This window comes from Hippichthys cyanospilos, chromosome 16 (genome assembly GCF_059441005.1).
Source record: "Hippichthys cyanospilos isolate Australia breed blue-spotted pipefish chromosome 16, RoL_Hcya_1.0, whole genome shotgun sequence".
Classification (NCBI taxonomy): Eukaryota; Metazoa; Chordata; class Actinopteri; order Syngnathiformes; family Syngnathidae; genus Hippichthys; species Hippichthys cyanospilos.
The window spans coordinates 12,286,119-12,313,241 of record NC_142384.1 but is presented as its reverse complement, the minus strand read 5'-3'; the positions used below and the strand labels follow the sequence as shown (position 1 = coordinate 12,313,241).

Below are 27,123 nucleotides of genomic sequence, written 5' to 3'. Positions count from 1 at the left end.
TTATCTAAGCCTAGAATTGGCAGCTGCTGTCTTCAATGTAAACGTTATGTAATATTATCTTAACAACGTCATCGTGTCGTATGCCTTATGAAAAAAACAAAACAAGTAATCTTCCATCTGTGCGTTGCGGGGCTGTCTTCACTTCTTGGTAAGCACAAGTGACAAAAATGGCACCGGACTAGAGGATACGTTTGAAGATTACACCCTGAGACAATATAACAGTCTTAGCATGCCTCGTAATGGCCGCTGACCTTTCTCTGTCAGGTGATGTCAGTCTTTTATAACTGTAAATACCACAGGCATGCGTACGCGCAGATTGTATACTGTAATGCTATAAAAAGCACCAAAATCCCGCACAGAATTGGCAGCTATGACTTTGGCCCTAGAGGACACTCCATACATTCGCTTGGCTGAGCTGTTTACAGTCATAACAAGCCGCAGAGCCACATGAGTGCTAACTTCCATTTTAATCTGAATGCACGGGGCTTCATCAAACCTTCTAATCTTTCGTTCGGTGCTGGGCTACTGAGCTATCATCTGTGAGCCCCGCTGCGCTTTCAATGGGAGACTTTTCGCACGTATTTACAGCTTTACAACCAGCGCATGACTGCGCTCCACACAACTAAGAGCTTGAAGAATGTTTGAAAGTCCAACCTGTCCATCGGCAAGCAGACGCACATAACTGTTATGCAGGCTGTTGGGGATTAGGAATAGTTACGACTAATAAATAGATCAAAAAGGCCTTTGTTGAAAGCGTGGTTTATATTAAAGTTCCAGTGATGTCATACATACCAATTTTTCAGTGATGTACGCCTTGTGAAATATCTTGGCAAAACCTAGGCAAAAAAAAAAAAAAAAAAGACTTGTAGCAAAATGCTGTGTCATACAAGCCTGATTTATTGGAAAATTACATTAGTAAAGACAATGTTAACCCACGTAAAATTTAACAAAGTAATGGCATACAACAAAGGTAATAACGTAATTTTGTGATGTGTTGCTTCATCTTCCACTTAATTTACTCTTAATTTGAAAATAAACCCTTTTTTATTTCTATCACAGAATAAAAAAAGGAAAGCAAGATCTGCATACATTAGAAATGAGGTATAGAACGGTGTGTACCCTTACAGCTTTACAAATGGCTCTTTTGAGGAATGTGGAAAAAGGATTGTTTCTTGTATCCAAAAAGAAACTGGTTTGACAGTAAATGAATTATAATTGAATCCAAACAAATTCAAAGAATATAGTTATACTTTTTGGCACCAGACAAATTAGACATCAAGTAAAAAACTAGGAAGCATTGTTATGGTCTAAGGGGTGAAAGTGTCTTTTAAAAAAAACAAAAACAAAAGCAAACAAAGAAAATGTGCATTTCAGTCATGTACTCACATACCCCCATTTGAGAAACAATGTCATAGGGAATACTCATTAATTCTGTGTCCTACTAATAAAGTATGAGCAGTCATGAAGACAACTATCATAAACTGTAGGTAGGCGGGAGCCTCCAAATAGCCAACATAATGAATGTAATTGATTAAATTAACTTTCCGATACCATACAATCAGCATTAAGGGCTACTGGGTCTTTTTGTCAGCCTATATACAGTACACATGTTGTTTTCAATGGCCCTGCAGAAGTCCTGCAGCGTGAGTGGGCCCCAAGCTTCAGCCATTCACGCCTGTACATTAATCCAGCCCTGAGTGACAGGTCAAAGTTCAAGGCTACAAAAGTAGAGTGTAAACAAGATCACTCTTTCCTTCACGGAGAGTGTTCTTTTATTTCATAACAACGTAATACTTGTAATGCGGTGTATCGGAAAGACAGTTGATGATGCAAAAAAATAGCACAACACTAGTGCAATTAGAACTGGATTAGTCAGACTTGATTGACACATTTTCACGTGAAAATGGAATGGTTTCATAGCTAAGGTTTACTTCTGCAAAGAAACCTAGTGAGTGACATTGAAGAATGATGACTTCACATCACGTACGTAGGTGTATAGAGTGTGTGTTTATATATAGGGGGCTGCCCTGCTTGTGCTCGTGCTCTTTAAATTTGGCAGCAGTGGCGTGCGTGGAGTCCAAGCGTGACGTCAGCAGCCTACATCAGCACCTTGGATACGGGCTCGCCACTCACCATAGGGATCCTGCCCCGTTTTGGACCAATCACGGCTGTGTTTTCCACATAGCATTCAACGCCACCCACCCACCCACTCTGCTGTTGCTCGCTTTGGGCCGATTGTTCAGCGGGCAGGGAATCTCCTCTCAAGCACAATCCCTTCACAAGCAACTGTGGCACAGTCACATGAGGAGGAAAGAGGTAACTGGCCCTTTAAAGATTAAAAGGACAGCAACAATTTGCGGAAGTAGGCCCATCGCGTTCCTTTCCTCTCTGAATGTTTGCGCTCCGGCAATGTGAGCAAGTACATAGTGTTCGTCTACGTCTTTTGTTGGATGTCGCTTCTGTATTTTTAACCTTTTGCTGTCAGCAGCCCTGCCTTATCTCTGACGTAAGTGTACGTCACAGGCGTTCCTCCCATTTCGCGGAATCATATGTCTCAAGAGTGATAGCGCGCAGCGGCCAATGAGCACACGATAACGGCGCTACTCCAAGGGCGGAACTTGTCTTTTCAGCCAATCGGAGCCACTCATATTGTTTTGACCTCTGTAACCGCATCACCACCTACCTCGTGCCCATGGCGGAGGAAATCTATAAATAAGAGCGGTCCTCGGCCAGGAGGAGTCGAAGTCGCAGAACTCCCGAGAAGGAGGGAGCTACTCCGCTTAGCCTGCTGAAAAAACACTCGAAATAACCTTCAAAACTACAAACTCAAGCAATCGGCAATCCTCAGACATTTTTCATCTACTGGAATACCTTTTTTTTAACAACAACAAAAAATCTTAATATATTGTTCTTGAAGTATTCATTTTTTTTCCACTATTTGCACTAAAGGTACTTGACAACTACTGAGAATCCTTACTTAGATATTTTTCTTTTTCAGAAAAGTGAGTATCTTGAAACCTTTTGAGAATGTGTTACGTTAGCTTTTGTGGCTTTATTTTGTTTGGCTTGACGTACTGAAAGCTCTGTTAACTCTTACTAAGCTGATTTGCTGCGTCAGTCGACGAAAGTTAAGGTTCGTGTGTATGGGTGTGGGTTGGGGCTGTTTCTATTTTTTCCTCCAAATTGATGTCTTTCTTTATGATGGCTTTCAAAAGACACGTTGGTGAATTGTTAGTGTCGGCTCCGTTTTTTTTTCTTTTTTTTTTTTTTTTAAAAGCCCCCACTGTTTTCGACCTCGTAAATGATCCATAGAAGCCAGCAGCTCGCCACTATTTGTAAGCTATTGCTCGAACTTTGCCAAGCTGATAAAGCGAAATGTGTTATTTCGCAATACTTTGCTGTACATTTACCACAGAGGGGGCTGGGTCCATGATAGGGTTTTTTTTTCTCCCTTTGGATCAGCGTTTGAGTACAATAATAAAAAGCGTAGCCTTTACTGACCAAATACTTTTTATATCAAACTATGGATTTAAATTAGTTGTTGCACGTTTAGAATTTAGACGCTATTTGTCAAATGAGTATGATCTTTTTTTGCTGTGTGGATAAAAGGGTGTAGCCATTGTTTTGTGTTTCACAGCAGCGCTGACACTCGATCGTCAAATTACTCCATTCAGTGGACATTATTGACTCAGTTTTCTGTATTCAGTCAATGCGATCTCCAGCGTTTTATGGGGGGATAGATTATGTAACTGGATTTCTCTTTATTAGTAGCCTAATGCGGTAAGATCTTACTTTTAATCAACTTGATGTTTATTAAACAGTATGGCCATATGTTTTTTTAAATAATTTCTTCAAACGCTTGTACAGACCGTAAACCTTTGTTGATTTTACATCTACTTGAGCAGCTAATGTATATGTATATATATTTTTTTTTATTTTAATCATTTTTTGTGTGTTTGTGTGTGTTTCCTTTCCAGAAAGTTTCACACTGTGTGAAAGAGCTCTTTCTGCAAGTCCCGCACTTTTGCCCTCAGAACACATTTCGGTCCTTAGGCCATTCTGTCCGAAGAGCACCCGTGTTGTCAACCACGGCTAAACCAAGCAGACGCCAGCCGACCCATTCTCACGCACGCCCGTTCTCGCTCACCTGGCAAACATCAGCAGTCAGCTATGCAGCTTGAAATCCAAGTAGCTCTCAACTTCATCATCTCGTACCTGTACAACAAGCTGCCCAGACGGCGGGTCAACATCTTCGGCGAGGAGCTGGAGCGGCAGCTGAAGCAGAAATACGAGGGACACTGGTACCCGGACAAGCCGTACAAAGGCTCGGGCTTCAGATGCATCCACGTGGGCGAGAAGGTGGACCCCGTGGTGGAGAAGGCAGCCAAAGAGAGCGGACTGGACATCAACGACGTCCGCAACAATCTTCCCCAGGACCTCAGCGTCTGGATAGACCCCTTCGAGGTGTCCTACCAGATCGGGGAGAAGGGCCCGGTCAAGGTGCTGTACGTCGACGACAGCAACGAGAGCGCGGCGAGCGGCGGCGGGCTGGATCTGGACAAGGAGATCAAGAACAGTTTCAATCCGGACGCGCAGGTCTTCATGCCCATCAACGAGCCCTTGGGCGGCGCCTCCCCCGGCTCCAGCTCTCCCTCCCCTCCTTTCGGCCACTCGGCGGCGGTCAGCCCCACGTTCATGCCCCGCTCCACGCAGCCTTTAACCTTCACCACCGCCACCTTCGCCGCCACCAAGTTCGGCTCCACCAAGATGAAGAGCAGCGGCCGCAACGGCAACAACAACGGCACTAACGCCGCCAACAAGGCGGCGCGCACCTCTCCCACCAACCTGGGCCTGAATGTGAACACTCTCCTGAAGCAGAAAGCCATCTCCACCTCCATGCACTCGCTCTACGGGCTGGGCCTGGGAACGCAGCAGCAGCAGCAGGCCAAGCCCTCGGCCCTGTCCCCCAACGCCAAGGAGTTTGTGTTCCCCAGCCTGCAGGGCCTGAGCAGCCAGAGCGCCCTCTTCCCGGGGGACAGCTCGCTGGGCCTGGGCCCGCTCCCCTACAGCAACGCCTTCGACGTCTTTGCGGCCTACGGCGGCCTTAACGACAAGTCCCTGATGGATGGCTTGAATTTCAGCTTGAGCAACATGCAGTATTCTAACCAGCAATTCCAGCCAGTCATGGCCAACTAGCGCGAGCCAGCGGGTTCCTCACACGGCGACGACCAGATAATGTGACCGCTAGCGGTGGTGGTAGAAGGAGGTCTCAAACTCAAATGCACATTTAGAAAAAAAAAAAGAGGAAAAAAAAAAAAGAGAACAGAATGTCAAGGTTAAAAGGAAAAGTGACGTCAGCTATAAGATCTCAGTCACAAGTCTTAAGAATACGAGCCCGAGGGTGAAATACTTTGCCCCCTTGAGTTATTACTTTTCTTTTTACCCTGTTGTACGAGATGTCCAAGCTTGGTTATCCAACTTGCATTATTATTTCATTTGCCAACCAAGCACAAAATATTTTTTTATGTTACTGTTTAAGCTATATTTAAATGAAAAAAACAAAAACAAACAAAAAAAATACACCACCACGAGTCATGGCCTCTTTCAGTATTTTGACAGAACTGGACATTGCCAAGCTTTCAAGAAATTGGCAAAGCTAAGTGGGATTTTCTGGTCTTTTTTCTAATTGTATAATTTAATTTAGTACAGAGTTTGTAAAATATCAGAGTATCTATTGTTTCTACGACACGGTATTGCATTTATATCTTTTTACTACTCCAGTGATCTGTGATGGCTGCAGCAACTTTATGTTTTCTTTTTTTATGGAAATGATAAAAAAATGAATCCATCTTTCAAAAAAAAGACATTGACTATTCTAAAGACTGTGTACAGAATATTCCGTAGTGGTGGGATTTAAGAATATTTGCTCTTTTTTTGGGGGGGGGTAAACATAGAGTTGTATTTTCTGTTAAGAGTTAAAAAAAAAACAGATTTTTGCTATATTATGGACAAAATGTAATCGTATATTAATTTTGTACCTACATTGTGCAATACTTGATAAAAACAAAACGGTATAACAAAGTATTCGGAGTCAGTGTCTTACATGTTAACAGGGACTGATAGTTTATTAAGTTTGTATTAAAAGGCTTGAAAATAACGGCTTGTTTACTTTGGTCTTTGTGGCGATGTCAAAGCGACGTTGCCAATGTTTTAGTCCAAGTCTTTCAGCGCTTATTGGGCAGTTTTGGGAAGCACAAATCAACATGAAATATGAATTGGATCGCAGCTTTAGTGAGAGACAAAACTGGAATCCGTACACATTTTTTATTTTTGAGGATCTCGCAAGACGTCTGTGCACATGTCGGTTTGTCCTCGGGTCACATTGCGATGCACGCGGTCTCACATTGCGATGCACGCGGTCTCGGGACGTGACGCGTCGTGTGATAACCTCCTGAACTGCCTTGTGCTACTGGATAACGCAAAAACTCTTGTAAATATGGACGTGAGAAGCTTCACAATGCTCATTAAGATTCTGCTACAGAGATGCACATGACCCAACTATTTTACTTCATTCAAATTTGCGCTAAGGAAGAGCCCATCAGTCCTTGGTGAGGTTTGAAATGGAAAATGCTTTTTCCTTAACTCTTTCAGTGCCACAAACGAGAAATCTGACGACAAAGTTTTGTGCCTTAAATGCTTAAGTTGCGAAAAATACGATACCTATTTTACCTAATTACTAAACAGAATCGGGACTTTTTTATGATTGGAGGATCAAATCAAATCTTTTGTATGGTACCAGGCAAGTTTGCACTGACATAGAATGCAATTTGTTGGTCTTGAAATGAGTGAAAATGCTCAAAATCATTTGGCACTGAAAGAGTTAAATGGAAAGTGCCCCCCCCACACACACACACAAATAAAACATCAACATATATCCTATGCAACAACACCACAGACTTACATAAGCGACTATTAACTCATTCACTGCCAGCCCAGTTAAAAAAAGGCCCTTGACTTTCATAGCTGTAAGTGGATCCCCCCCCAAAAAAAGATCTTCCACTTCTAATGTCGTCAGTGGCACTGAATGATTTCAGATGGATTTTTTGACTTTTACAGCAGTCACTGGCAGTTAATGAGCTTTACCTTGATCACTGCCAGCCATTGAAAACGAATCTTTGATGTCTATAGCCATCAATGGTAGTGAATGAGTTAATAGGACCTTGGCAGCAATTGTCTTTCATTGCTACTGAAAATTTGACTGTTTCCTCCCACTGAAAACACCTATCAAACACATTTTTCGTGTTTGCCTCTCAAAAATGAACGTGTGCCACACTCATGGGTACAATCATTGTCGCCTGAGAGACGGAAACAACAAAAACGCCGCAGACAACTCAAGTTATTCAAGTTAGGCGGGCTCAACATGTGGCAGTGTAAGATGGCCGCCGGTGACTAATCTATTCATCTATAAGTCTACAGGCAAGTCTACATTAGCAAGCTGATGTCACATGACCAAACCCAGAAAACAGGTTAGCCATGATTGGACATCACCTGAGCAATTAACAGGATGTAGCAAAAATGGCTGCCCCCAAAAATTGAAACAGAGAACACTGTTGAGAAAATGTTTTATTTACAATGCAATCAATACAAAGTAAGCACGTTTCTATGTTTGGTTGGGGGTTCAAATCCCAAGCTATGGACTCCCTGTGTGGACTTTGCAAGTCTCCCGTGAAATCAGTGACGATAAGCGCTGTAGAAAATAGAGAGACGGCTTTGGTGGATGTCTCCGGTACATTCTACCGAGTGCCTCTAGTTTTCATTTTAAGGTGGTCAGAAAGTGGCTTTGGCAACTTCCTGCATTCTCAGAAAGTACATCTCGTATGAGGAATCACTCCCCCGCCGGTCATCAGCACAGTCAAACATCAACTCATGAAATGCACACGCCAAAGTAGGAAAACAGAATTCAAATGTTCCTCGCGAGCGGCCAGTGTTTTCTTGCAAATGGATAACGGGCTCCCAAAGCTTCAGCGGTTGGAGGACACGTTCATAAAAGTCACCGTTTTCTGCACTCAATGAAAAACTCTGCCGGGGAATTGAAATAAAAAAGCCGCAACCTTTGCCGGCGTTTCAGCCTCCAGTTTGTGCTGCCGCTTGCATATCTTGAAATGTCCGAGACTAAAATAACCCTCATGGTGTATCATGATCCCTCTGGGGGCCGCCTCATCGTCACTTGACTGTCTGCGTGTCCCCCGATACTCTGATAGTGCTCTGTAAAGTTCACCATGTGTTTTTGTGTGCTGATACTGTGTGCACAACAGAGTGTGGTGGTAGAAGTGCGTTGTTTATCATCATCATCGGGGTAAATGTCTCAGGGGAAGGTCGTCTGGAAAATGGCTGCTTTTTGCAACATTACGTCATCTATTGAGCCAGGGCCTTTATGGCTGGGAGACTTAAATATATATGACAATCATATGATTTATATATGATGCTATCACACTAATGTAACCTGATTACAGTTATTGACTTCAGAGGTTGTGTCCTTGCCCCAAAGATAGTGACTCAAGTGTGTATGTGAGCTGAGTGGTGTTATGTAATGACTTTAAACATTTTCCTTCACTGAGACTGCTTCAAAAAAAAAAAAAAAAAGCTCTTAGGTATAAGACCAGCGAAAATACATTACTCTCGATTTAACAAGCAGGTCATGTCCTCCACTGCGTCTGACTATTCTCAGGAGACTTTAGTTGAAAATCGAACAAAAAGTCAAGAACTGTATTGAGTTTTTAACTACTATATTTTCCAACAGTATGAGTGCCTCAACACATTTGCTGAAACCACAATGTCCGATAACAATACATAACAATTAGAATAGAAGAAGGAAACTTCTCCGTGGAAAATTATTTTCCTGCAGGAGGGAGAGGTAAACATTTTTCACACGCAAACTCATTCAAAAGTACTTGCAAATATCTTCGGAGATATTTACATTTTTGAACATATTTGCAAGTAAACAAGTTTATTTAAGTACTTGTGAGCTAAAAAAAATACATACAGTACATATATATATATATATATATATATATATATATATATATAAATGTGTTAAATTGGTTGCTACCTTAGCCTTAAGAATATTTGAAACCAGTGGGTTTTTATACATAAAAAAAATATCAAATTATTCATGAACAAAATATTACCTTTTTACTGCTGAAAATGACTAAATAGGTTTTGTATCTCTTCATGTTCAAACGTATTTCCAAGCATGTTTAAATCTACTTTTACCAAGTGCGTTCAAACGAGTTTGCCAATCAGAAACGTTAACTCCACATTTTTGTCTTTTCCTTTAATTATTCATATCATGCTAAGTTCTTGTTCAAACAGGCTACGATAAGCTGAATGTTAGGCTACTGATTGATTTATGTCCCAAGAATGAAAATGTCAAAACAACCCCGCCATTACTTTTCATTACAATGTTCTTTCTGACCTTTAAATCACCTGAGACAACCAACCGTCAGAGCGCTCGACGTTGCTCAATCCGACCGACGGCGCGCGCCGAGGCCCCCGTGACCCTTTGCCTACAGGCCGAATGAAAATCAGACGTATTTTCTTCCACCTTTTTAACCCCACGTTACGAAATCCAAACAAAGCGCATTTCCTACTAAGAATAGCAATGAGGAGAAGGTGAGTCCGGCAGCGCAACCGATTCTCATCTTGTGCCAGGTTGCCAGTCCGCCCTTCATCTCCCATAAAAAGACGGCGCAGCTCAATGGCGCTGCTGGTGGGTGCCAGCGGACAAGACTTTATGGTAATGTTACCCTCCTCAGCAAAAAGCACTTAATGGCTTTTCATTCGCCTGCCTCGCCTCTCAGCCCATCTATTTCTGGAAGCGCACTGGAGCTGATTGAGCAATGATAAGCTGAAGGGAATGCTGCTTTGCTATTAACATGACTTCACCGCACCTTATCTGTATCTCGCAGGAGAAACTATAGGAGGATCTATTTTCTCCCGTACAACCCATCTTAGGAAATTACACCTTAGATTTTCTCGCTTTTCGCCGGCGCAAACGGCAAAGATAATATTGCCTGACTAGTCTCGGTGTGGGAGCTTAGGGTGTTGACACAGTTTCAAACAGTTGCTCACACCCATTTGGAACACATGAGTTATGACTGGTAGGCAGGAACACTTTTGCATCCCTTCAAATATGCAATTTTAATTCCCCCCGCAGCTGCAAACTGGCATGCAGATTGGTGCATGATAGTGAAAACAGTCATGTCTTGGATAGCGTTTGGGCGCTCGCTTCAAAATGCGCTGCACGTCTGGTTTATCTCCTTGTACTTTCTCTATTTAACATTTATGAGGCATTGTGGGAGTTGTCTGGTTTGCTTTGTACACTCTATATATCCCCAGCAGACACTGGTGTGTGTGTATGTGTGTGTGTGCCCAGCCCTTTAAACTGCAGATGATCTTATCTGCAGAGGGAAACTAAAAACAAATATAGTACTGACTTTGCAGCCACTCCCACCCTGATTATTAGCTCTAGACTTGACGCACTGTGGCTCTTTCAATGTAGAGCACCACTCCCATACCTGCTGCCTTGAATACAACATGGCAACAGTCTTTTGGACTGATTAAAAACAAGCGGGGATTGGGCTTGATTCCAAATGCCATCAAAGTTCATTTGGTTGATGGAAACTAAAGGCAACCAAATGTTAAAAGGGGAAAGTCAATGTGCTTAAGTGAGTGAATGGCAACTTAAGATGGCCGCCGGTGGCTTCACTTATCTCACAGTTGAGTGACGATTTGTTTTCCCCCTGCTTCTGTCATTTACCTCATGCTAGCTAAATGCTATGCTTTATGGGGTATGAACATAACTGGTGTTCATGAAAACAATTCAGTAAAAAAAAAAACGTTTTTGTTTCCTTGCTGTTATAAATTCTTTGACCTGATGACTAACTTGAGTAAAAGTTTATTTTTAAAGGGATAGTCCACTTATGGCTTGGTTGTTGGTCATGTGATGTTCACCAGATAAGCTGTGATTGGTTGTTACTTGAGCTCTCAGCTGTGATGGCATTTTCAGTTGACAGAAAGTGGAAAAAATGTGTTTTTAAATGTATTCATTCAAACGAAAAATAGTCATCAAATCACTTATAGACGAAATAGATTGTTACTGTTGAACATGGCTAAATAAGTGCACTGTACCTTTAAATATTCTGTGACTATGGTTTGAGAATTTAAAGTGGCTCACAAGTCAAAAATGTTCTTGACCATAATATGTAATATCCGCAAAAAATGGCATTCTTATTCATATTGCTTTTGCTGGATATGAATTATAATAAGCTTCTTGGGAGGCGGCCATTTTGCCACTCGCTGTCAACTGAAAATGACATCACAGTTGCATGTGACATTCACACCTGATTTGTTTTAAATGATTGGTTAATTAATGACCTCATTTTAACCAAAGCAAGTCCGTGTCACAGTTTGATAAGATACTTTACAGACATTTGAAATCATGATTTGAATATCACGTGGTTATTGCACCTCTATTTCCGGATTGAATGACATATTTTTAAACTTCTCAGCAGTCTACAAAGACCACTCTGTTCCCACCCCTCCACCATTAACTTCACTGGCTACTCGTGGGAGAGACGAGATACTTTCAATAAAGTCCAAGTGACATGAAACACTGCTTGCCATGCGGGAATTAATCAGTGCTGTGCAATCTGCAGATCAGTGGCACCGGTGCTGCTGGTGGGGGAACGACAGCAGGGGAAGAAGGTAAGGGGGGGTGGACACCTGCTATCCATCACTTCTAAGTCTGTGTGTGTTCAGAGAAGGAGATAGGACAGGGTAGCAACAAAGGAAGCTTTTGTTGTCTCTCACAAGCTTCGTGCTCACAAGAGGTTGATTTGCAGCCATACTGGAGCGTAGTGGTAAATTGTGCGCACGCAATGTATGCGCCTTAGCCGAAGATGAGAGAAACTCAATGGCAGAAGTACTCAAACTCTGTACTAAGTGCAAGTACAGATACTAGCTTTTTAGATAGATAGCTAGCGAGCTACATTGCAGTCTTGCTAGCTAAGCTACATTCAAGTCTTACTTGCTAGCTAGCGAGACTTGAATGCAGCCTCACTTTACTGCAACCCTCAAATTCTGAAAAAATATTCTGGTTAACCTTAGCTAGTCCATTATAATTTAATTTAACCCTCCTATCATGTTGTGGGTCAAACTATTGCCCGTAAAGTAAACGTTGAATCATGTTGATTAAAATTGGAATTTGTTGGCATTCTTCTGAGTGCATTTTTGGTACAATGTAGCAACAAAGGTACACATTGTAGCTATCTAGATAGATAGCTAGCTAGTCTTGCTAGCTAGCAAGCAAGACGTGAATGTATTGTTAGCTGGATAGACTTGAATGTAGCCTCACTTACTACCCCCAATTACTACCCTCGAATCCCGGAAAAGATTCTGGTGGACCTTTGCTGGTCCATGATAATTTAATTTAATCGAATCAAGACTAGGGTGACCACATTTCCAAAATAAAAACTGGGACATGGCAAGTTCACTGAAAATGAAACATCTTACCAGAAACTATTCAGAAAAAAAAATGAATGCCTTTTTTTGTTTGGTGCCTGTGTAGTAAAATGTCTGCTCTTGTTATTTTGATTTTAGTTTGGCAAATAAATAATAAAATGTTTCCACAGACCCCCCGCAATGTGACCATTGATGTTCGGTGCGTTGACTTAGTATTTCTATTGACATATGAGATGTCCCGCTGTTTGAGTGGTCATTGAAAGCATCTCCAGTCAACCGCGTAAGCAAGTACAGTACGTACTTTTATTTTGCTTCTCTTTGGAGTTATTGATTGTGGAATGCAAGCACTTTTGTTCATACAACTGAAAATCAATTGGCACAACAGAAACCACAACCAGAAAGCTCATCTGACTTCATTACCCATGATTCATTGACATGGAAGCAAAAAGTAATCCTAGTTCCGAGACGCGAACATGAACGTAAACAGTTTGAATGTCTTTTTATTGATTTTATTGTGTAAATCGGTATGACAACCGTGCGATTGACATATGACGCAAACAATTTGATTGCTGGACTAAAAACAAGCCAAGAAACGAAACAAAACGTGACATCGGTAGCTAGCATCGTAGCTTAGCAGATTAGCATCGTAATTTCATTGAATTTGAATCGTGACCTCAGCATAAAGACAGAAACCCAATGAGAGTCTCTCTTTCCCACTCACGAATCCACATGATCTTTCACATTGTCATTGCAAAGTTTTCTCTCTAGGTTGACACTTCTGAAACACTTTCCTCTGTCTACTTAGAGTCAAGTTGGATGTACCTGACACATACCTCAGAAAGCTTTCAACACTCCATGAATAATATTTGCACATATCTTATGGGAAAGAGAGCCCAGTGATGACTGTCTGGACTGAAAAAAAAATGGCCGACTTCTTACGAGATCATGTCAGTGCAAGTGTTAAAAAAACAATCTAGATGAGAATACTGATTTGGAGATGTTTGTTTATGCGTCCTTGGGCGCTGGTATGGAGATGTATATGTGAAGAAAGAGGAAGAAAAGTGAGACAGTTAGAGCACAAGCAACAACCTGGGGCCCAGCCTGTGATTTGGCGAAAGTGTTCAGAGAATGTCGCCGCAGCTGGAATAGCAAATCCAGGGCTCTGGAATTCCAGCTATCTCCACAATAAATCGTCCTGGGGTGCTCATGTGCAAGCCTAGGCACACAAGAAGAAGGCATTGCAAAATGTCCAAAACTTGTCTTACATCCTGTTGGACAATAAAATGCATTGAAGGGAATATGGGAAACGCCATACTAGTTTGATTGATATACTAGATATACATGGTAGTTTTTTAAAATGCCTTACTATACATGGTCAATTTATTAATACTTACTAAATACTTTTAATACTTACTAAACATGCATTTTTTTATATGCCTTACCATGCAAGTTTTTTGGGGGGTAATTAATTTACTATGCATTGTTGTTTAAAAAAAAAAAAACCCCACATGTAATCTTTTTTTACCATTTCACTGAACTGATTTATGTTTACTAATTCAAGACAACACACACAGACTAAAACACTTTATTCACAAAGTCATATTAGTCTTATGAAGTACAAAATATCACACTGACAACTGCAACAAAAGAGCACCACAGCTAAAAGCTCAAGTGTCAAATATTTTTTAGACAATTAATTGAAACCATTAGCTGCAATTTTCATGCATCCAAATTTTTTCTTACTATCCATGCAATCTATTTGCATACCCACACAAAAGAGATTTAAAAATGGCTCCATAAGAGTAAAAATACACCTCTAAACAATATCGCAAGTACATTTTGCTCTGAAACATTGGAGCATTGTTGACGCACAGCTCAGGCTCCCCAATCATTACTGAATAAAGCTGTTGTGTATTTACCCGAGAATGTTTGTTTTGCACACAGATTGCTGATGATGTCACTGCTCTCCCACACAGGAGCAAGATGCTTCAAGCTACTTTGAGGCAAAGGCGGCCAATGATAAAGTCGGCTTGAGATTTTGCACTTTACCCATTCTCTCCAATGTTTCTCATATGACAATGCTAAAATTAGCCGAAATTATTTTTGCAACAATTTGGATAAAGGAAACACAATTTCTTAGCTGGTTTTTCACAATCATTACTTTGATTTGTTTTTGTTAAATGATGTGCACACATGCTGCACAAGCTTTAAAAAAAAAAACATCTTTGTCATTTTTTTAAGCCTTACTATTCTGTGGTGATTCAGAGCGATACAAATAAACTTCACTTGAGACTATAATGATCGTTCTTTTGAAGATGACTCACTACAGATTTGCTACATGGTCATTTTTGAAAAAAGAAAAAAAAAACTCCTGCTATACATGGTTGTTTTTTTGCAAAAGAAAGAAAAGAAAAAAAAAACCTTAATATACATCGTTGTTTTCTATGGAAAAAAAAAAAAAAAACCTTTGCATTACAATACATGCACACCCCTGAACATCCTACCTTATGCTACATGGTCTTTCAGTTTAGTTTATTTTTTTATTTTTTTTATTTTTTTTCAAAAATAGCCTTACTACACATGGTTGTTTTATGACACCTTATGGTTGGAAAAAAAATGCTTTACTTTACATGGTCTTTTTTGCAAGAAAAACACCTTACTATAAAGGTCTTTTTGTGAGGAAAAAAATATTAATGGCCTTTTTTTCCCCAGAAAAAAACGCCTTACTCTACATAGTCTTTCAGTTTTTGTTTTATTTATTTATTTATTATTTTTTTTCAATCAAAAGCCTTACTATACAAAGTGTTTGTTGTTTTTGTGAACAATAAAATAAACATGCCATGGTGAGGTTTTTTTTTTTTTTTTTACACTTGGTTGTTTTAAAATGCCTTATAGTCTTATTTTGAAAAAAAATATGTCATTTCTTTTGCAAAAAAGGAAAAAACTGTGCTTGGTCTTTTTTTAACACCTCATACACTTGTTTTTCTTTTTAAGCCTCGCCATAGGTGGCTTAAAAAAACCTACACAGTCATATTTTTTAAATGCATCACTATACATAGTTAATTTTTAACTTTAAAAAAATCTTCCTACTTCCTATTGTCTTCCTGTACATGGTAGTTTCTTATGCTTTACAATACATGGTAGTTTTTCCAAGTACTTAACAAGGTCCTATTTTTTTTTAAGGTCTTACTACATATACATGATAGTTTTTTTAAAATACCTTCTAGCTTTGGTTTGCTTTCACAGCCATGGCAAAAGTCAAAATGGCGCCTCCAACAGAGCCCTTTAGGGGAACATCGGCGGATGAGAAGAAACCATCCTACTGCTCCATGCCTCTCACGCACACCCACGAGTGATTGCTGGGCAAGGCAGAGAAATCTGCAGGTAGCCTCCCCTCGATGCATGGCGGCGGAGCAACCGCCGTGTTGCAGACATTCCGCTCTCCATTCCCATTCGGCCACTTGTTCAGGCTTCTTCCTTCACCGATTGCTTGCGGTTCACAGTCGGCCCATAAAACATCGATCCCGCCTCGTGATCGAGTGCCCGGTGTGCTGTCACAGCAATATTGGGAGACAAATAAGAAGGAGGAAAAGTGGGTGAAAAAAGCTGTGAAGTTGTGATCATTTGCATTCACATACATCATGTACAGTAGACATGGTCATTAAAAAACAAAAGGTTTATTTTAAATAATGCTTTGTTACACAGAGTCGTTGTTATTCTTCGTGAAAAAGAATGCCTGACTACTGTATGGTGGTCAGCCTTACTATACATCAGGGGCGTCAAACATGGGGCTGAGTCTGGCCAGATGATTTTGTAAAGTAAAAAAACGAACCCATTTTTTTTTCAATAAATAAACACTTGAAATGTTTTATTATTAGTAGTGATGTTGCGCTTGTGCTTGTCAGACAGTATTAAAAAAAGATAAATACATCTGAAGTTGCTCTTTTAAAGTTATATACCATGTTTTTATTGGTCCAGCTCATTGGGAATAGAACAATAGAACAAGTTTGACACCCCAGATGGACATTGTTATTGGTTGTTGTTTCAAAAACAAAATAAAAGCGTCACTATACATGGTCATCTTTTGTCTTATTTTGAAAAAGAACACCTTACTACAGTCTAATGGTCAATGCAAAAAAAAAAACACAAATAAAAATGCCTCGCTATACATGGTCATTTTTTTTCTTTTAAAATGACTGCACATGTTCATCTTAATTAAAAAAAATACATCAAAAGAAACACACACAAATAATTCATTTCCTGTTACGGTAATTTCTAGAAAAAAAATAGTATACATGGTCATTTTTAATGGCCATTAAAAATAATTTTTAAAAAAAGAAGAATTTTCCCCCTTATACACACACAAAATAATTCCTTACGTGTTATGGACGTTGTCTCTTGGAAAAAAATAAAATAAAATACTATACACGGAGAATAATGGTAGTATGAGAGGGTAAAAAATGCCTTACTATACATTGTTGTTGTTGTCACACACATTTTGGTATTTTTTTCTTGAAAATAATTGATAAAAGCCCTGTTGTCTTTTTTTTGTGTCCAATTAGAGTTGTCTCATTGATATGGACCAATATCAGCCATCCCAACAGCGACTTTATCAACTTGTTGACATTCATACTCGTCATTTCACGGGGCCCGGTTTTGCTTTGGGCCCTAAGCAAATGCTTGCCCCACTCTGAATCCTTCAGCCCTCATCCAGAAAAAAATTCAGACAAAAACCTTCCACCGGTCCAAAGAAAGACTTGATAAAGCACACCGCAGGAAAATGCTCTATCCCCCACTTTTACAGGTAGGTTTCTGATTATGTTTTTAAAGGCGGATCAGAGATTTTCACTACACGCACGGCAGGCCGCGTGTGGATAAAAATAGTCAAAAGAACAGATGGATATCTTTTATGTAAACAGTACGGAGGAGCTGGCCAAGTGGACGGGTTTCAGATTATATCCAAAGAGGCAGATTGCATTCGTTTCCTCCTTGACGGGGTTCCTTTCCCTGATCATTTTGACATAATATGCTTGATATAATTACCATCTGCAATATTAAAAATCAACCATAAAAAAAAAAAATCCTTCAAATCTATGTATTATTCAATTTGTTGTGCTTTAGAACTTTGTGTGGGTAAGATGTACCTGGCAGGGTCATTATCTGATGCAGCATTATGTGTAAGCACGACAGTTTCATATGTATAATGCATGTGCGCTCATATTAATCTGCGTGTGTGTGTGCATCTTATTAGAAAGGGCTCTGATTTAGAGCGTTTTTTGGCCTCGCTCCAGTTCGACTGCAGACGTCAGCAGCTCGCTAAGAAGGATGGGAAGGAGGACGAGTGCCCGGGTGAATAAAGCAGATGGTGAGGAAAGAACCATGAGAAGTTAGAGAGGATTGGAAATTTCCAAAAAAAAAAAAAGATGAGTTTCACCCCTAAAAAAAAGACGTTTATAAAGAAGGCAAACAAAATGTGAAGTGTCATTATTATTATTATTATTAAATTTACTGTTGGTTCAATGATTTGGACTGTAGATGTTTAAAATAAAGGACTTGTACCAAATATCAACACAGTAATACTGTAGTGAAATTTCTGCGCAAAGTCTTTACGCGCATATGACAGACGGAGCAAAAAGTAAGCCATACGTAAGGTAATAGTTGGGTTGTTTTATCAGATGAACCCTGCAGGGAAAAGAAAGAATGGCTGTGTTTGAAGAAGTAGAATACAGCAACTGTTTGGGATTAGTCCACGTCATTCTTATGTAAATGTGACGTTGGAAAATAAACAATGATCCCAATATTTAAAAAGTTAGATTATCAAACTGGATCTAAAAAAAAAAAAAGTGTAAAAATGTGTACTTTACTAATATTAACACTGCTGCCAGAGAACTAATTGTTTTTCAGTGTATTGCTGTAAAAAAAATAAACTTAGTCTGTTTTTTCCCAAAGAAAGAAAAATGCTTACTATAGACGATAGTTTTTTTGCAACCAAAAAAAGCTTTACCATGCATAATTGTTTTTTCTGTTCGTTTTTTTCACAAACATACATCATAGGTGTCAAACTTAAGGCCAGGGCGCCAGATTTAGCTGTTTTTTAAAATTATTTTTATTTTAGGAGGAAAAAAAAGTGATATTTTTATGATTACTGTATTTTTTTTTTAACTAAGTATTTTTTTTTATTTTCAGGAAAAAAATACCATCAGTGGTCAATTATTTTTTTATTTACTTTTTTTTTTTTTTTTTTAAGTGTTTTTCCAATAGCTTACACTACATTTAGCTGAGTGAGAATGCATTGTTTTAGACAAGACGTGAAGCTTGTAAATGCCAGAAAATATAAGACTGTTTCTTGTCCATGCACTGGAAAAAAAGCCTAACGACAGTATGCATGGTTCGATTGAAAAAAAAAACAAAAAAAAAACTAATTACACATTCCTCCTCCTCCAAACTGACTGAACATAATTGCTTAAAAAAAACAGCATTACAGTATATGGTACTTTTTTTTCTTGAAAAAAGGGGAAAAACTATCTGGTTACACATGAGTTGCATAAGAATGCGTTTTTTCAAACTTGAAAATATAGTGCTAAAAAAAACCTTACCATACATGGGTGTTTTTTTTTTCCTTTTAAAAGCCTTCCTATATACACATGGTACTTTTAGAAGGAAAAAAAGTCACTCTATATGAATACAGTAGATTTTTTTTTTTAATTTGATCTTTGTTCGAGACCCGATTTGAAGCTTGTAAATGGCGGTTGATGAGACTACAATGCCATTCCTTGGTCATGAACTGCCACCTTCTTCCCACGCTTCCGACTGATGCCGCAATCAGATCTGCGCAGCCACGCACGAGACACGCTAATGGTCAGGTTGAGGCCGACGCGAACACACCGGAAAATAGAAACATATGCAAAGTGGCTTTGAGACCACAGGCTTCCCGGTGAACCAGAACGCAGCCACCATCATTTCGCAACATCCCTCCTACGCAAAGGAAACCACAGACACTGATTATAGGCCATGTATTTGTTTGATGCATGTCCTGGGTGTCATTTGACCAAATGATGTGCAATTGTATAACTAATACTTAAGAAATGTTGCTTTGGTTTTAACAAAACGTCTATTTTAAGGAGCTGGATTTGCAAGAATTGAGTGGGAAAGAAAAAAAGCAGCAGGGGGTAGACTGCCCGACTTTCAGTCATGAATATAACTCAAGTATGCTGACGATGTGTCCAATAATTTAACATCTCAGTCACACAGGGATGGCGCAATGTAATCTGAACAAAGGCGCCATGTTTACAAATCTCTGACGATCTTCAAGAGGGAAAACCTCTGTCTCTAAACGCGTTTCACAAGACATTGCAGAACATTTAGAAAATGAAGAAGCAGGTCAAACCCATCTGACGTGATCTACCCTGAGGACACACACTGGAGCCCCACCACACCCGCCTCTCCTCGGTCTCTCTCAAATTCCCTTTCCAGCTGCAGTAAGGTTAGATGAGCCTGTATGTTCTAACTAAAAATAGTAGCGTGCAAATCAGCAGCTACCCTATTGTCAAGAAGGATGGAGAAAAGAAGCCAGAGAATGAAAATATCCTGCGTGTGGTTTGGCTTTCACTTGATTCCTCAATTGGGGATAGTCAAACAAAGGTGCATGGCACACAAGAATGCCGCTCAACATAAATAGCATTTTCTCGCGCGTTCGCCGGCATCCTGAAGATTTCGCTCATTCCTTCTCGTGCAGTGTGCGTGCATGTTCGCTTAGTCATTTCTTGTTGATGAGACGTGTTGTGGTTTGGTGCCGGGCAGAAGTCGAAGTGAGTAAATGCAGGCGGACAGCCGGCACAGTGTGGAAAGGTGGACAGATGGACAGACAGATGCAAGCACCTGAACCGTGACGTGAGATATGAATTGGTATCTTGTCAGTCATCATGCTTCTTCTGCGTGTGTGTTTCCAGCATAGAAAAGTCAAACACACTAAAGTTTTACAATTCAATATTGGTGCAGTGCCACAACTAAGAGAATATGTATATATATATATCTTGCCTAGATGTCTTTTGTCATAAATTGGAATTTCATATATCATGTTTGGTCAGCTACAGGCTTCACTTTAATTAGATTTCCAGGCGCCACTATTATAACCGCGGCTCTCCATTAGACTACAGCTAAAGTAAATGGGAACCGGAAGGGACAACAGTACAGTTACTGTATAAGATCTGATCAATGAAGATTGAAGTGAATATGAATGGAATCAAAGCAAAAGTGCTATAACATATAATTACTTTTCTTTCAAAGTGAGCTTGAAATGAGAGTGGCGAGAAGGACTTTCTGATGAATTGTTCACAATCTGCCAAGCTGCTTTCTTGTAAAAATTGGGTCGCTCACATGGTGAGACGCCTCCGTATATTTACGTCTTGTTTGCGACACCTTCAAATACGACAAACGGTTGCCCGTCGACGGCTTTGTCAGCAAAAGCCATCAAGAATTTGGGAAGGCAACTCTGACCGCCGGCCATAGTCTGTTTAGCTTCTGTCATGAGCCTGGCCGCTGCCTCTCTCGCTCCCTCAAATGTCACGCTGTGCCAAGTGGAAGAGATTCAGCTGACTCACAAAACGGTGCACTTTGCCAACTGCCGCCCTCACACTCACACATCGACACACGCCACAACCAAGGTGCGCCGAGGAAGAAAGCGAGACGAAATGAAATACCACCGAACCCCGATTCAACTTCAACAACCGCTCCATTTAAAACCAGTCAAAGGCTTTACGAAAATATACAAAACAAACACCGAGCCTTTCATGCGCTCGGTTTTGAAGTGAAACTGCAGCGGGGCAGAAGTGGCAACAAATTAATAATGTGATCCCCGGAGAGCGCCACACTGAGTCACTCTTCCAATTAGCACGCTGTGCAAAGAAAGTGAGCGCAGGAGCTTGTGAAAAGAGCTAGGGTTCCCCTGGGGTACGCCAACCGCTCACACAAATCCACGTAGCACCTTGCAAAATTATATGCATGCAAACACTCACTTCCTCGGGAAAAAGGACCCAGTTCTGCTCAGGAGAAACAAGGTCACCTTTTCAAAATTGCAGTTAGCTCCCGGAAGCTACGAAAAGTCATTTCTAATGCTGTAAGAGATGCAACTCATATAATGCCGCTCTTCATATTTTTATTTAAAGCAAATGCATGTTATTAATAATTGTTTTTGTTGGACCTGAATTGACTCAATTTATTGTATGAATGTCCAGTTCTTGAATACCTTCTCAAAGTCATTCATTTTTACCTGTGCATCTCTGTCACTTTTGAGCATAGCAAATATTGACAAACCAACGAGTAAAATGATTTATTTGCTCCTCAACTGATACCTGAGAAACACGGATTACAACAACAGTTCTCAAATGGGGTTACTGTGGTTAGATGAGGCCATTTCAGGGGATATGTCAGATTTTAACATGGGTTTCTGTAGGTATCAGCAAAGCTATACTGCTTTTTAACTCATTCAATGCTAGGGACATATTTTAACGTTTTTTTTTTTTAACTATCTGGATTGAATGGCTGGACTCTTAGAAAAAAATGTGAGAATATGTACCTGAAATTGAATGAGTTAATGCGCTAACAGGAACAGTACAGCTTTCTTTTCAAATATTGAGCAAATTAATTGGAAAATGAAGCGACTTACTGCTAAACTGTGTTTTAGTTACACTTTTGCAAAACATTGTATGACTTTATTTCGTTCAAGGCACTTTTCATCCCAAATGACTTTGCTTCGGTTTGGGGGCTCTTGGCTAAAAAAAAAAAATATGTATATATATTGATTAAATATTGATAAACATCGGATGAGATGAGTTTCCTTATTTACTCTTCACAAAAAATGAAACACAAACTGAAGCTTGGTAAAATCTCAGCTCCATCATCACTGATCGTGCCAAACTTGCAGCACACCTCAACAACAAACGTCCACCCCACCCTCTTGGCCGCATAATCAGAGTTGCCGAGCTAAGCAGAGTGAAAGCACAGGAAAGACAGTGTTGGGGCGCAGGGGGGGGATGGCACCCGTGCTCGCCCACCGTGTAGTTCAATCGGTGGGCCTGCCCGGGCCCCAAAAGCTCAGATTACATTGCACATAATGAGAGGCCTGGCTCAGCAGGCTCACACATACAAACACGCACATATGAACACACAAATACACACACATACAGAAGCATTATTGCTAAAGCCCAGTTCTGTTCTGTTCTTCGCTTTGGTCTCTACGGTGACGACTGCGCAGCAGCGCTCTAACACAAACGACCAAATAAGGACATGCCAGTCTACGTTGAAGCAACATTCTAAAAAGACTTTTTGAAGATTGAATTCTGAAAACATGATTCATAAATCGGCGTATATTTAGAAAAAAGGGGCAATTTGCGCCGCTATTGGCGCGAACGCAGCCATTTGCCGCCAATCAATGCGTCTGTCATTTTCTTTCACTGTGGCGCTCACATATCGCATGAATACAATGCAGAAAAGGACACAACAATCCAAGTATTACAGGAAAATGGAGCTTTTCCCATGATGTATGTATAAATCGTGACACCACATGTGACTTTTTTCAAAAGTGCCATTACTATGAATAGTGATGAATATTTATGTACTGTATTCTATTGTGCTTATTGCCTAGCACTTGGCCTATACCAAGGCCATTAGCATTGTGACAACCTGAATTAGAACGCAGTCAACTTGAGAGCATGTAAACACGCGTGTCTGTAAATATGACATCATTGCATGTCAGTCTTCTTTATTTCCATATTGACTACAGCAATGAACCTTTCCCTTGCATGCGCGCGCTTTGTGGCTCCAAATAAAAAGAGAATGAGTGAGGTCATAGACTTTAGCCTCAAAGGCTTCCAGCTCAAGGTTTGCAAGAGTACAAGAAGGCTTTGTCAAAGCCGTGTGTGCAGTGCTCTGTGCTGCATTACAATGGAATGGAGACAGAGAGAGGCCCTAACAACCTCTATTGATTAGGGAGAAAAAGAAAAAAAAGAGTCGCACCTAATACCCCGTCCAAGGTTTTGGCTGCAATCAGGAAAAGAACAACTATCGCTGCTCTTTGGAACATAATTGGACATATATATATATATATATATATATATATATATATATATATATATATATATATATATAAGTGCTGTCAACAATCACTTTTTTTAACAAATTAATCGCAACATTTTCCTAAATCAATTCTATCATTGATAAACTATGATGCTTGTAACGTATTTTCTTGAATGAGCATATATTTATGTACATATGCATATTTTTACACAAATACTGTATACACATATATTAATATATATATTTTTTTACACTTCTAGAGATATATGTATGTACACACTAATATATATATATATATATATATATATATATATATATATATATATATATATATATATATATATATATATATATATATATATATATTTTTTTTTTTTTTTTTTAATTTTAATTACTATTGCTTTCGTGGAATTAAGCTATCTTGTTGACTAAACATGACACAACATGACACAATTGGTTGCTAAGACAGTAACCAATCAGGGCTCAGCTATTTTTCTAGTTTGGTCATGTGACATTCGCATAATAGCAATATCACCAGATTGTCAAAAAAAAAAAAAAAAATTCGAATAATTTCTCAAAGATCATTTTCAAATCATCTCAATACTTGAGTATTTTAAAAAATTCTGGCCAGTTTAGCACTGGAGCTCAGTACCCATTTTGCGGCCTCAAACATTTGCACAGCACTTTACAGTATAGCTGTTTAAAATGTCAGTCATGCTTTAAATCCAAGAATTAATTCACCAACTTTTTCACCCTGCCTCGGCTAGAGCTACAGTTGTTATGGCAACATATCAGGCGTAGTGATATCCTCCGGCTAACTTTCATTGTGATTCCCATTGCAGCTATTCAAGCAGCCTACTTAATGGTCACTCGGCAGGTCCGGCCCGATTCTAGACGTCGTTAAGAACCATAGGCTCAGCTTCCTCCCTCAGGGGATTCGGACCTATTCGGTACTTTCCTGTTTCTTTATTAAAATCATATTCCAACCCACTCAGCCCTGTTTTCTCGGGTAAATGGATACATTTGGACAGCGGTTGTTCACAGAAAACAGCAGAGGTCATGTGTCATGTGATACTGCCTAAGCTGCTCAGGATGAATGCGGACACACACTCACACACACACACACACACACACACACACACACACACACACACACACACACACACACACAAGTCTTCATTAGGCGTGAGCTGCACGTGAGGGTTTCAGCCGCAGTCAGCTTAGAGGCATTTGCTGCCTGCTCACATATATGTAAAGTAAACACACGTGTATATTTGGAACCGCGATTAATCTTCATTTTTAACCCGCTGATGGGTCATCACACCCTCTCTAAACAAACCCGACAAGTTATTTAGCTTCCCCTTCACATCGTAACCTTCATTTTTCAACATTTCCACAACAATAAAAAAAACGGGTAATTCTGCCATCCAAACAAGAAGTTAATTACCCTTCAACATGTAGGCTAATGAACACATAATTTTCACACGCTCTCATGACGCACAAACCTCACTGCAATCCAAAAATAGGCCTAATAGGCATTCCCTTTCAATTCAAGTAATGAACACTTACACAATACTCCTTTTAAAAAAAAAAAAAAGCTGGCGATGAACAAACCTGTTTCCATGTCGCTCAATATTCTATTTAGAATGTAAACAAAGAAGCCTGACATCCCCAGAGGACATCTGAGTCATGAAATGTTAGACCCAAAGGTCAAAGCGCGCATCAACAGCGCCCCCATGACAATTTATCGCTGCTGATAATGATTATGTTAATGAGGAAATGACATTGAACATGACTCCGTGATGTACTCAGATTAGATCAGCATTTGCTAGAGAGGAACTTGACTTGTGCTAAACTGGTTTCACAAGACTAAAAGGACACTACAAGTTTTCTGCGTCCAATAATGTGCATCAATTCAAGTCTGTTCCAAACATGGAAATTGCAGTTTATTATTGCATACAGCATTTTTATGGTTTTAATGTCCCCACAAGTATTTATAAAGCGGACACTTAAAAAAGCAATATGAAACCGATATGGAATAGTTCAACGTGTTCCTTTTTTGTCTCTACAAAGAAAACTGACCTTGGAGACTCACTCAAAGTCTTCCACTTAAGATTTAAGTTAGGACTCCCTCCAGTGTCGGCACAACTTCATAGCATTTGAAAAAGAGGGAGGTCCAATCGGTCCTGCTGCTACCACGGCAACAGGACCTGTGAGGTCAATGTGGCCGAGGGCAGGAAGAATTCTATTTAGAGGGACTGCATGCTTTGGTTCAATGAGGAAAGGCCTGGTTGAGACCGGATGCTGCTTTTAAAGTCTAGTGAGGCCGCAGAATGAATGAATATTGTATTCTTTTTCTAGAAACAATTTGACCGCTCAGACCAATGACTCTACCTTGATTTTTACACCGCAGGGTTTCTGTTCAGTTTGAGTACATTTCTCAATTCGGAATAGAAAGTGTCTAAACCACTTGTTTGATATTTGCAAATTCGGTCAACTAATTTGGCCATATTGCAAAATTTCCATGTTTATGTAAACATTTCCAGACATATTAAGCTCAGTACAATTCTGTATATGTTCTTTGTGTACCTTGTGCTGAATACATGTTGCTTACGTTGCTTGATTCAGGGGTACACTCTGAAGAATTACAAGGTACTTGTTTTAACCTGCTTTTAACTTGTGCGAATGCCAATCAACTCTATTCTATTCTATTCTATTATATTCTGTAGTATTCAGGGCAAAAGGACTTGAGCACCATCTAGCGGCTACGACTTGTTAAGGGAAGAATAGTTTTATACTTCCTCCTGCCGGAAGTTTCAAATAATCAATACGGAACTATGCACTTGTGTAAAATGTGAACGTCACATACCAAAATATAACTTTAGCTGCAGCAAACGTATATTGCAAAATATTGCTTGTAAATAACAAACGAATATGCTGTTTGCAGACTTGCTCTTTTAATTGTAAAAACTGAAATACCGTGTTGGATAAAATTATATTTATGTGACAATGCAATTTTAATTCAGTAATAACTACAATCACGATAACAAGTCTTCTGTTATATTATTACTCTGTAACTGTTATCTCGGTAAGTCGATGAATTTCTTGCATATCTCTTTATTGTGCAAATGGTCAACGTGTTATGTAAATATGCATTTAAATATATACAGTTTAATGGAAATGTCAAGTATGCATCAAAAGATAATTAAAAAGAAGAAATGCACTACTGCACGTGTACCCAACTTGTGTTTTCATTTGAGCCGAATTTAAGTAAAATCCTGTCTTCTAGTGGACAACCTTACAAATCGCAGTTTTGAAAAAGCATGGCTGCACGTTGGCAAGGTTTCGTATTCTCGATTAAAAAAAAAGATAACTTTACGCAAAGGAGTAGACATATGCAAAATATAAATAAGTAATCTTTCTCAATTTTAATTGATGAACAACGTCACTCGGTTCATGCCAGACCGGCTAGGCCGATGATTGTGTAGCACGAAGTACCTCCAAAGTTCAAGTTCCTCCTCCATACGG

At 39.7% G+C, this 27,123-nt stretch overlaps 1 protein-coding gene across 2 annotated transcripts; it reads left to right on the top strand.

Moving 5' to 3' along the window:
* The first annotated feature begins 2,728 nt into the window (after positions 1 to 2,728).
* On the top strand, positions 2,729 to 6,157 carry tob1a (transducer of ERBB2, 1a). 2 transcript variants are annotated; one of them, XM_088437153.1, is made up of 2 exons: positions 2,729 to 2,949; positions 3,978 to 6,157. In XM_088437153.1, exon 2 carries the CDS (start codon positions 4,171 to 4,173, stop codon positions 5,194 to 5,196), a length of 1,026 nt encoding a protein of 341 aa, XP_088293279.1. In that variant the 5' UTR covers positions 2,729 to 2,949; positions 3,978 to 4,170; the 3' UTR covers positions 5,197 to 6,157. The 2 variants fall into 2 exon arrangements, with proteins under 2 accessions (XP_088293279.1, XP_088293278.1); XM_088437152.1 differs by having other exon boundaries at positions 2,729 to 3,002.
* Positions 6,158 to 27,123: the final 20,966 nt, after the last annotated feature.

Bases quoted from the DNA above. Each gene is read 5' to 3' on its own strand.
- tob1a (XM_088437153.1), top strand. From the start codon at position 4,171: ATGCAGCTTGAAATCCAAGTAGCTCTCAACTTCATCATCTCGTACCTG.